At 36.9% G+C, this 12,226-nt stretch overlaps 1 protein-coding gene across 3 annotated transcripts in view; it reads left to right on the top strand.

The window, feature by feature from the left end:
* BAZ1A (bromodomain adjacent to zinc finger domain 1A) overlaps positions 1-12,226 on the top strand; it is a 54,910-nt gene that overhangs the window by 31,145 nt on the left and 11,539 nt on the right. For 2 of the 3 annotated variants that reach the window (XM_042813496.1, XM_042813497.1), the window contains 9 exons: positions 1,104-1,199; positions 1,328-1,552; positions 1,697-1,862; positions 2,112-2,225; positions 3,195-3,319; positions 3,789-4,394; positions 5,878-6,044; positions 6,223-6,377; positions 8,816-8,964. In XM_042813496.1, the coding sequence (XP_042669430.1) occupies positions 1,104-1,199; positions 1,328-1,552; positions 1,697-1,862; positions 2,112-2,225; positions 3,195-3,319; positions 3,789-4,394; positions 5,878-6,044; positions 6,223-6,377; positions 8,816-8,964 (1,803 nt within the window). The remainder of the gene's footprint in view (positions 1-1,103; positions 1,200-1,327; positions 1,553-1,696; positions 1,863-2,111; positions 2,226-3,194; positions 3,320-3,788; positions 4,395-5,877; positions 6,045-6,222; positions 6,378-8,815; positions 8,965-12,226) is intronic. The other variant, XM_042813498.1, reaches the window with a different exon arrangement.

Raw genomic sequence — 12,226 nt, 5'->3', positions numbered from 1 at the left:
GTTTTTATTATTTAGTTTTTATTATTTAGTTTTTATTATTTAGTTTTATAATTCTACTTAGACAGCTTCTTTCTTTTAACAGAATTAGATGTTCTCACCTTTGTAATTCTGGCTAACCAAGCTAGTAGTAGTCAGCCTGAGTGTTAGCTCTCTTAAATTCTCTAGGGATGATGTTTTCTTTTGCAGAAACTCTAAGAGTATAGGGCTTTGGTGTGTAGTACTTTTTCAAATGGTGGCGTACAGATAAGGTGAAAATGGAAAATGAAGAGATTAATTTTGTAATGTCTAGGTGGCAGTTCTCAAATGATATAATCCACAGTAGTTTTGCTTGATTTGCTTTTTATGTAGTCTTAGTTCGGAATTGTGGCTCTGTTCAGTTGGTGATTTTGAAATTGCTTAATGATTACAGTGAATTAAGTGAAATTATTCAAACAGCATGCAGTGCTGTAAAGAAAGATGTCAACCCTCTGGAGAAATACCTCTAAGTGCTAAGGAAACTTTTTTCTAAGAAACAGGAACTTTGCTGTTTCTGCCTTTCAGTTCCCCTGCTTTCTTGGTCAGTTTGCTAACTTGTGATTTCTTTATTAAGTGTAGATGCTTCTTGTAGGTTTCTTATTGATATCTTAGTAATGGCATCTGTGCAGATCAGTCAGTTTATCTCTAAGTTGCATATTAAAAGTGCAGAGTGAATAGTGATAACCAGCGTCAAAACATTTGACTTGTTTTGGTGGTCTTATCTAAATGATAATAGGGATTAACAGTTCATTTGAGGAAGCAAAATACAGGTGTTCTTGCATTGTCTATTCTTGCTTTCAAGTGTGTATCCTAATTTGTTTCCCACTGCTTTTAATGTTGCTATTGTGCATGTCTTGTGCATTGCAGTTGCTCTAGCAGCTTACGTGTATAGGGAGAGCAGCGTGTAGCATGTGATGCATGTCCTTAGCTTTTAGTTGCATTGAAAGATATATTACTTCTGATTTGGAATTGATTTGTAAATATCGGGCCTCTTCGCTTTGTCTGCAACTTTAAACAATGGCTTGCTTTCCTCCCTTCCGCAGTACAAGTTTTTACTTGCACTAGAATAAAGTGTTTATTTCTTAAAGATTTAACAGAGGCTTTGGATGAAGATGCAGACCCCACAAAATCTGCACTGTCTGCAGTTGCAACTTTGGCAGCTGCATGGCCCCAGTTACATCAGGGTATGTGTGGGTTTCACTTCTTGTTTTGTTATTGTTCTTATTTTACTCTGTATTTTAAAGCATACTTTTTATATTTATGTGTGTGTAAATGTCTATGTAAAATAACTGTTTATTCTTCTTAACTGTAGGCTGCAATTTGAAAAACTTGGATCTTGATAGCTGCACGCTTTCTGAGATTCTCAGACTTCACATTCTAGCATCAGGTGCTGATGTAACATCAGCCAATGCGAAATACCGCTACCAGAAACGAGGAGGGTTTGATGCTACTGATGATGCTTGCATGGAGCTGCGATTAAGTAATCCTGGGCTCTTGAAGAAACTTTCAAGTACCTCAGTGTATGATTTGTTGCCAGGTAATGAAAGAGAATAAATGTTAGAGATTATCTGACTACTTGTCATGTAGTTTTTGTCAAAGTAATTCAGTGCATCTTTATAAAAGAGGAGGGGTGTTTATGAGTTGTGTGATGAAATATAAACGCTTGTCTGAATTTTATTAGGAGAAAAGATGAAGATTCTTCATGCTCTCTGTGGGAAACTTCTGACTTTGGTCTCCACTCGAGATTTCATTGAGGACTCTGTTGATGTACTACGACAGGCAAAACAGGAGTTCAGAGAATTGAAGGCAGAACAGCATCGGAAAGAACGGGAGGCAGCAGCAGCAAGGTAGAACTAGGATACAGGAAGCTAAATGTTATGACACAAATTAGGCTAGTTCCACAGTTACAAAAGGCATATGAGAAGCACTGAAACGGCTTATATTTTAGGCTGTGTTCATGAGACCCTAGAGAGTAGTGAATGTTATGCTTAGCATCATGCTTTCCATGTAAATGTTATTTTTAGATGATGATGTCTGTAAAGGATCAGATTCTAGATTAATTGCCATTGATTTTTCTGTGTTCTTATTACTGCTAGGATACGTAAGAGGAAGGAAGAGAGGTTGAAAGAACAAGAGTTAAAAATGAAAGAGAAACAAGAAAAGCTGAAGGAAGAAGAGCAAAGAAATCCTGCTGTGGAAGTATCTGTTGGGTATGATATGTGGTATTATTAATGTTTTTTCAACTTAGTATTGTAGAATTAAAAATAAAATTGCTTTCATAAAGTTAATTTAACTTTCATTGTACTCATTACTCTGTTGAAAGCTTGACAACTTTATAGATGAGAAACTTGAAAAAATCCAATATGTATTTTTTACATATCTAACTGATTTCAGTACTATGAAGTCTTTCTTAAGAGGCCACTGTAGTTTTTATAATTTCAGTAATGGTTTTGATCTGAACTAAAAATACTGACCTTGCATAACAGTTCATGAATCAAATTTAATAGCACTTTTAAATGCTACGCTGCCCCATATGTTTCCATAAAACTAAGATTTTTGTTCTGATATTGAAACTAAATTTGTATGATTTCAGGTGGTGAGATTCATGCGTATGCAACTGCATGTGATTCTAGGGGAGGGAGGGGAAACCACAACAGAAAACCAAGGAAGCATACATGCAAAACTGTATCTTTACCGGCTTGAGGAAGATAGTTAAATAAATCTGCTTGTAAGAGATGAGCATGAGCCAAAGTCAGATTTGTGCTATGTTTCTGAAACTATAATTGGGTTGGGGTTGGGGGGATGGTAAATAATAGATGTTACATACTAGTGGCTTTATGTAGTTTTCTAAGTCTGATTGTTTGCTGAATGAGGGGAAATATAAACATTTTGTTAAAAGTGCTGTGTGAGGTAACATACAGACATAAATATCTTCAGTCAGAGTCTGATTACCGTAATGCTCTTTAGATGGAAGAGTGAATACCAAAGAGCTGGTTTTAGTATTCAGACATGAAGCTTTGTAGTTTCAACTCAGTGAGTTACTTTGAGTGTTCTTTTAATATTAAAATACTATTTATGTTGAAGATATAGTGTTGTACTATGTGTCATTCTCTTTCCATTCTGTTTTTAATATATGGTTGGTCAGCTGGTCACATTTTTTCATTATTTTGTCATACCAGGGAGGAGGAACGAGAGGACCTTGATACCAGTACAGAGAGCAAGGAAACTGAACGTAAAGAGCCAGAAATAGACACAGTGACCGACGATGAAGAAGAGCTGGGACCAAACAAAAAAGGAAGGAGAGGTAATGCTCTGACCTGCGTTTATGTGGATGCATGCACATTACATACACAGGCATGCATGCAACTGGGAAGTTCTTGTTTATAATGAACTTAAGAAAATATGAATTTATGTAAATTTATAAAGAAAAAAAAGATCATAAACGTAGTGCACTTAGCTGGCCTGTTATAGATCTGTCATCTGTGTGATCTTCATTTCTTCTCATCTTCCATGCTTGCTGTTTGGATAACAAAAAAAAAAAAAAAAACACCAAACAAACAAGAAGTTGTTGCCTGACAAACAATTACAGTTACAAGTAATATACCTCAGTGACCTTGTAAGAATCTAATCTAACAGGCTTTTATGTGGTTTTCATTCTTTTTGTTAGAAGTCTGCAAAAACAACAGATATTTCAAAAGAAAACACTACACTGATTTATTTTAGCTAAAGAAAGAATTTATGGGCATGGTTATCACTCTTCCTTTAACTTTTAGGAAGGAGAGGGCAAAATGGATTTAAAGAATTTACAAGACAAGAAGATACTTCTGAAAAGAGTGAACCTCTTACTGCTGAAGATGAGGAAGCTTTAAAACAGGAGCAACAAAAGAAAGAGAAAGAACTATTAGAAAAGATACAGAATGCAACTGCGTGCACAAATATTACTCCCTTAGGTCGTGACCGTTTGTACCGACGCTACTGGATTTTCCCCTCAGTTCCTGGATTGTTTATAGAAGAGGACTATTCTGGTCTCACAGAAGACATGTTGTTGCCTCGAACCTCTTCCTTTCAGAATAGTGTACAGTCTTGCACAAATGAACCTCAGGTATTCAGTAAAACTGGAGAGTCTTTGAAATCTTCTGAATCTACCTCCAATGTTGACCAAGATTCACACACCAGTGTTGTTGTAGAGGTGCCAAGGCCAGTATATAAACCAAACCGCTGGTGCTTTTACAGTTCTCGGGAACAACTGGACCAACTTCTAGAGGCTCTCAATTCCCGAGGACATAGGGAGAGTGCCTTAAAAGAAACTCTTTTACAAGAGAAAAATAGAATTTATGAACAACTAAGCAGTTTTCCTGTGGAAAAATTCCATATTCCAGGTAAAGGAAGAGTTCCTGGTCTTAACTTACTTCCACAGTTGGAATTGCTATATAATATTTTAGAACCTTCTAAGTTTTATTTAATTTTAAATAATTCCTGAGAACCAGAAATTGTTTTTCAACACTGTTTCACTCTATGGAAAACATGTTTGTATTGTTTTTTTATTTTTTGCTTATGGAGAATTGTGTGCTAAAAAGCAGTGGTTTCTTTTTTTCTGTCTGCTTAGTGACTTAAACATTGGGAGAAGATTAATTTGGGGTTAGATTAATATCTGTTAAAGGTAAATCATAGCATTGATCAACTGATACCTCCATTTCCAGTGTAGTGAAAGGAAAGATGAGATACAACACTGGAGATGAAAACTTCACAAAAGGAGGCAATTATTTTTGGTTCATTTTTTGAGTAGGTGGGACATGCAGTTCCACATTTTGATAATTCATGAAAAAAGCTTTTGCTGACCTGAGTATTGTGAACAAGGAAAAAATAGCATGTTTGAGAGTCATACCAAAACCTTTGGGAATAATGAAAGAGTGGTTTTAGCTGCATTGGTTGTTAGGTGGGTTTAACATCAGTGCTGTGATGGAATGGTGTTTTTGTTTTTTTTTTTTTGTGGAGGCTTTCTTTTTTTGTGGAGGGGGGTTCTTTAGTTTGTTTGTTTTGTCATCTCTCCTTTGGCAAATGCTCACTACAAGAAGAGGAAGCAGAACAGTAATGGGTTTCAGAGTGTAGATGTGTGCGCTTGAGTGTTGTAGAAATTCACCTTGTGACTTCCTCAACAGCAGCTTTAAGGCACTTTTTATCGAATGCCCCTAAGTTTTTCCATATTCCTCCTCATCACTGCATTGAGTGAATTTAAGGTAAATCCTCTGAAAAGATGTTTGCCACTTACACGAATTTATGAAGTTTGATTTAGAATCTGTGCGTGCTTTCAGTCAGTATAGTCCATCCCCTGGCATCTTACCTGTTTGATTTTACAGGTTAGTTTGTTAAAAGGAACTGTAACTTGTTCTCTCAGTTTCTGTGACTTGACAGTTGCACAGGTATGTTTTAAATGTGGTGATAAAGATCCATGCACAAAGAGGAAATGAATTATGCTTATCCAGCGGAGTAAGGATAGTACAAATACAGGAAATACTGAGAGTATGACTTGTTTTTTCTCTTGTATTCTTAGCAGAGTTGTTATTGATTGAGTGCTTTCAAAAGCAGTAGATAATTTTAAAAGTCATTCTTTTGTCTTTGGCAAGAATTTTTCATCCTATGTGTTGAGATGCACAGATGCTGGTCTTTTAGATCTTCTCTTACCAGGATGCTGTTTGACCGGAGTAGTGTGGAGATGTTGGCATTGACAAGTGTTGCTGTAGGAGGGGAGTTCTGAACCTGTGCGTTGAGTTTGTTCTGCCTTGTGCTGCCTCTGCTCCCTCCACTGCCGGCTTCTTGAAGGAACCAACTCCCCTAACAGAAAGCTATTTGGTATTATTGCAGACAAACCTCAAAGTGACATTAGACCTCCTCCTCCAGTACGGGGAAGGATGCAGAATGCCCATGATGCATCCCAAATATCTGCAGAAAAGCAACTTGAAATGAGACTCAGAGACTTTCTTTTGGACATTGAAGACAGGATCTACCAAGGAACATTGGGAGCTATTAAGGTATTTTTGAACTGTAGAGCACCTAGGAGCACAGTGGTGCCATCAAGTCTGTAACTCAAATGAGAACTCCTGTGTGCTGTGGTTTTTACTGACACTGTAATTAAACTAAGTGTAGACAGTAATTGGCACTAAAAGTTTGTTGTTCTTTGGAAACATATGATTTGTATGTTTGCTTCAGGTTACAGACAGGCAGTCTTGGAGAGCAGCCTTAGAACATGGGCGGTATGAATTTCTAAATGATGAAAATAAAGAAAATGGTATAATTAAAACTGTGAATGAAGAATCTGAAGAAATGGAAACTGATGACCAAGATAAGTTTATTGTTAAAGACCGGTAAGAACTAGAATTTAAACAGCTCTTCTATTTGATCTTTCTACCAGTACTCCAATTTTTCACATTCAGACTTTTTACTCTCCATTTCTATAACTTGGTATTTTTCAACAGATACATTTTAAGATTTGAGTTGTGAAGTGTGTTATTTCTGCATTGCTTTGTTGTGTAAACTATGCTGTCCTATTGCTAACAGGTGTCTTAGTTTTATTTTGACAACTCTTACCAACAGCTGATGAATTCATTTCAATATCACTTAAAATACAGAGAAAAACGATTCTGCCAATATGTTTTATTTTCCAGAATAAAAACTCTGCTTTAGAGTATTTAAAATGGACAATGGTAGTAGTGATTGTCAGCTGAACTGTACAGTGTACCTCTTCATGAGTTATACAGCCATGATTACAACTGGCCGTGGTCTGAATTTGCCTTTAGCACTGCAGCAAAACAGTGATATCATCGTGTAACTTTAATAATGCTAATCCTATTGTAGAACAAGCTTCAACCTCAAATCATAGTCTTGCAACTACAAAATGTTTTCTTTTTTTCTAAACAATCTTCTGGGAAAGATTAGAGACTTTCACTGAATTGATGTTTGTTGTAAACCAATGGAGGCTAGGACTTTTCTGTGAATATTTGTAAATATTTTAGTCTCAGAAATTGCTTTCTTTGCAGGAATTGAGATTAATTTCTTTAATCTCAAGATTGAAGAAACCTTTAAGATGTTTTTTCATATTTATTAAGTAAATATTGAAATATTGCAAGGAAATAAGATTCATTGGATGCAGGCTAACATAGTGTTTGCTTGTGCATTTTGCAATGAAATGTTCTTTTTATGAGAACAGTATTTGTGGATAGAATTTTGAAAACGGAATTGAATATTGGAATTTCAGTTTTAAGATTCTTTAAGACTTTCCTGTTCTAATCCAGCGAATTGAAATAGTATTTTAAAACAAGACTCTGCTTCTGAATGAGTTCTCCAGTTGTGTAGAGAATAGGTAGGGTCATCAGCATTGTGTCAATGGCATGTTTCACAGATGCTTGCTTTCTAAGAATTGCAATGGGGAAATATTCCTCTGTTTTAATGCAGCAAGAAGCTGGAATTTGCCTGTCCCCAGTTACCCTGGGCGCTTACTTCATTTGCTGATTCTCTGTTCAACTGCAGAAGCTTGTTGCTTTGTTTTTGGCACTTGATACTGATTCCATCAAAATTTCTGAATTGCTGGTAGTCTAACGTTGAAGTCTTGCATATTCATGCAGACTGTAGGATTCTGGAATCGTGCGACAGATTCCTTTTGATGCTGAGCTTTTAATCCACCCAGAGCAAGTGACATCTCATTAAGACTGTGGGGTATGACTAGTGAAATGCAAATAAGTATGCAGCTTTTTTCTGCTTGCTTTCAGGCTCTCTAAATGTGTGTGACTGCAAAATATAGTTAACAGCTTTTAAGTGTGAAGTAAGAAAAGGGATAACCAAAAGCATTGCACATCCGTCAGAATAAAGCACAATCTAGACGCTCTTTATTAGTTGGTTGTTTTTTCTGTTATTGTTTGGTGTTTTTTTTTTTTTTTAATAACCTCAAATAGAAGCTGAGTTTTATTTTCATTAGTGTAAGTTGGCCTCCTGCGCTATACTTAATGCTTGTGGCTGGGAAAGATTAACTATGCTTTGAAATGATTGCTTAGTCTTTGTTCAAAAAAGAAGGCTGTTTATTGGAAACATGACTTTATTCTTATTGAGAAATGTTATTTGTTATTAAAAGCGTTATAAATAAAACCCGCAGAACTCTACATCCACAGCACATCCCTTTCAAGGCATTGTGTTCTGTTGCAATCAGCAGAGTTGCTTAAGCCAGGATCTTAGGTGCTCTGTGTTCTGAGGCTGAAACTTCTACAAATCCTGAGGGAAAGGCATATGCTTAAAGTGAAATACAGGCTTAGTTTCTGATTTCATCTCTGTCATTGAAACTAAGTTCATTTGTTCATACTTAACTTATAAAAAGATACTTTGCGTAATGAAAATATTACGAATATGTGTAAGTAACTTGCTATGGATGTTGAGCAGTTTGATTTTTTTATTTCTAATTTCTTTTTCTTAAATTTAAAGAAATAAGAGACTACTCTGTAGAAGTTCATCATAAAATAGCTGATGAAATCCTCTGGAAATCTTAATGATTTGTTACAAAATTTAGCATCCACACTTCTTGAAATTTAGTTATTTTTGTTACATAAGGATAATTTATCTTAATTAGCTAAACTAATTAGCAAACCAGAGGACTGGTATGACTAATCACATCTGAGCAGTATCTATTCATGTCCTTATTCTATGCATACAAATTAGGTTAAAAAATGTTATCTCTTGTGGATGCAGACTTAAGCAACTATCTGTGGTGTTGAGTTGAAAGTATGTTAAAAATGTGTTTAATACGTTATTATTTTAGGCTCATTGGATTGAAAACTGAAGCTCCAAGTGCTGCATCAACAAGTACAAGTACTCCTCAGCCAGTTAATAATGTGGTCCACTGCTTAGCATCTGCACTGCTTCAGATAGAACAAGGAATTGAGCGCAGATTTCTCAAAGCACCTCTTGGTAAGCTTTCAGGATTGAAACTATGTCTCCAGTTTGGTGTAAGGTGTTCTTTCATCTTTGTTTTTTCCCAATGCTTCCCTCTGAAACATGCAGTCTTGTGAAAGATGCGAATAGCTGACTTACTGCTGTATGGGAGATGAGCTATACCCTTAGGCAGCAGTGAGTGAGCTTCCTTTGGGGATATAATCCAGCCTTGCTGTTGAGAGCAGTATGTCATGCAACTTTACCATGAGTTCATTTTATGTGTTTAGGTTGTAAAAGCCTATCTTCCTTTATATACTGTTTCAGTGAAAACAGCGTCGCCCCGGTTTTATGTAGAGCACCTGGTTTAGCAATAACAGAATATTTATGAAAATATGTTCAAACCACAAACTCTCAGATTCTCAAATCCTGTGTTTATGCTCAGAAACGAAAAGTTGGAGAAAAATCGAAACACAACTACAGCTTGACTTGAATTCATCTGATGTGCTCTAGTGGTGAAAGACAGATTATGAAGTGTGTATGGTGGCTGTGTTTTTCAGTATTTGGAATCCTTATCTGGGTCCTTTTTCAGTTCAGGACTGGTGGTTTGCTTGGAGATGTGCATCCTTCCTGAGGCAGCCATCCCAGCAAGCCTCCTGTTGTTGTACTGAGGAGTTGTGCTTTGTGCCTAGCTGAGCTAGTTTAGTTCTTACATCTTCAGGGCTTTTGCAGGGTTACCAGTGTAACACAGATGCTGTGATTGCACACAAAGTCCTTAGATTCTGACAGACTTTGCTGCAACAGTTCAAGATGTTCATATACCAGAATCTGTATTTTCACTAGACATTGGTGTCCTGTGGCACAGTTGATCTAAACTGACCCCAGACTGCTTGTGTGTCTCTACTGCTCCTGCATGGAGCCTCAAGTCTTAATATCAGTTGCTGCTGAAAGTGAGTTTGAGCTGGAATTATCGCCAGAAAATCTGACAGCATTTCCTTCCACAAACTTTTGTTTTCAGTGTGACTATGTCCGGAAGAAGAAAATGCCACACATGATAGAGATCAAAGTGTAGAGCATTAGACTACTTCTACTTCGTTAAGTGTTTGGTCAACTCAGTGTGTCCTGGCTTTTCAAGCCCAACATGATGTAACTTGTTTTGAGTGAACTGGATGCAGTTAGTTACAGCACATCCAGAGTTTGTCACTTACTCTGCGTGTGTGGGTTGTAAATATGTCGTGCATTGTTCCATTTCCAAACTGCCTCTGAGTATTTTGGCAATAGCATTTTGCTGATAGCCGCAAATATGCTGCAGTCCATACTGAAGGGAAAAAATGACTGTTGGTTATAGATTGAGCATCTTGAGTTGAATGGAAAGGACTAATAGGCAAAAGTATCCCTGCTAAAGACTTCCATTACTTCAGTCCTCATTGTGTTTTTTTCAGGGGTTCCAGCTCTGCTGTAGTCTAATGATGGTAGTTGTTTTTGCCCATCCTTATGATGATGGTGATGCAGCTTTTGTTTCTAGCTCGGGAATCTTCTTTTCCTTTGGAGACCTTATACAGTATGGTAGAAAAGGTATACAGGGAAAGCAGTCTTACACCATCTACATGTCTTAAATCTCATTTTTGTTTATACTAACATACTGCCTGGGGGTTTCTTCTGCTTAGAGGTAACTGTAATGTATGGGATTATGTGTGTAGTTCAGGGAGCAGGAAGGGATCCCAGGCTTTGTTCTGGCTTTGTAGTTTTGCATTAAGCTACAGTGTCAGGTTCCTTTTTCATTGTTTCACCTTTGTGCGAAGCATCTCATATTTTTTTGATTGTGTAATGATGTTCTCCTAATAGGAGATAAGTGTGAATGGAAGCAAGTTTTTAGTTCTTTCCTTAGAGGATTCTTTGAACAGCTCTGTAGTAAAGGAGACCTGAAACACGTACTATTTCGTAATGGAGTTTATGACTTTTAGGCAGTTCCATGAAAGATGTTGTGAAATGAGATATTTTGGACATGACTAGAAGGTGGACCTGGTAAGGATCAAGGAAAACTGTGTGCTAGAGAGGTGACTGGCAAATGTAGGCATTTCTGAGCGTCAGGCATCAATTCTGGATGCTGCCTTTTCTGAATATAACCTTTCAGTATTTCAGATATGTTTAGGAAAATGAAAAAGTAGACCAAAACTTGCAAATTCTTATATTCAGCTTAAACTCCTTACTTGGAAACAATGTCTTTTTGTGTTACCAGAGCAAGTTCTGTTTCTTAGTATAGAAAGTACTAGGAACTAAGTACTAGTACTTGGCTAGGAAGTAGCCAGGAGTATTCAGAGGACAGCAGTTAATTTTCAGTTTACAAACAGGTGGTTTTTGTAGGCTTTTTTGTTACCTGCTCTTATGCAGGTCAGTGTCTATATGCTTTTTTTTTTTTCTAATGGGACATTTTGTAATAGTTGTTCTAACTTTAGAAGTTGGAACTCAGCAAAGTACTCTGCAGAGCCATCTTTCTATGCAAACAATTAAGTTTTTTTTTTTTTAAGTTAAGTTTTTTTTTTCTTACTGAAGTAAAAAACATGGCAAGGCAAGCAAGTGCCATGAATTCTGCTTTGGTAGCAGGGCAGGAGAGCACTTTTGGTAAAAGGATTACCATTGCATTTCTGCAAACCTTGTTCTGTCTTCATTATTTTAGCTATTGCTTTTGCTGTGTCATTTCTTTTCCTCTCTGGCCCCTCATCCCTTTTTACATGATTTGCTCTGCTTACATTAGGGATTGAAGCCATTCTTAAATTTTTAGTTTTCACTCTATTTACAGCTCGTACTGAAGACAGGCAGTGAAATTCACTGTCACCAGCAAGTTTATCCTGGTGGCCTCCAGGGTGCAGAGCAGACAAAGGGACCCAGCAGAGTAATAAAAGGACCAGCTGCTCCTCTTTGGTCTGTCTTTGTTCTAAGTCTTTATCAGGCATCCAAGAGCCTTGCTGGTGATTCTGATAAGTTTAGAATTGAGGTGCGTGCCAAATATTCAAGTTGAAGAGCGAGAAAAGACTGACAGAGAAGATAGCAATGCAAAAGGAGATCTAGAAACTCCAGAAACAGCACTCTGCCTTGCAGAAATGCTAGATAGCTGTTAATCTTCTGTGCTTTGGTGATAAAACTTAGCAGTTTGTTACTTGAATTGTAATGTATCATTTTTAAATTATGAATGGTGATTTAGAAATCCTTTCGTTACACCCTATGAAAATTTTGGTTTTCTTTGTTCAGTACAGTCCTAGGTAGCATTTAGGGATGATGGGGGGGGGGGGGGGGGGGGGGG

The sequence above is a fragment of the Centrocercus urophasianus genome, unplaced genomic scaffold, assembly GCF_019232065.1.
Source record: "Centrocercus urophasianus isolate 14NV4802_14NV808 unplaced genomic scaffold, USGS_Curo_1.0 seq_14, whole genome shotgun sequence".
NCBI lineage: Eukaryota > Metazoa > Chordata > Aves > Galliformes > Phasianidae > Centrocercus > Centrocercus urophasianus.
Note: the sequence above shows the minus strand (reverse complement) of the source record. Positions and strands in the feature narration are given on the sequence as shown.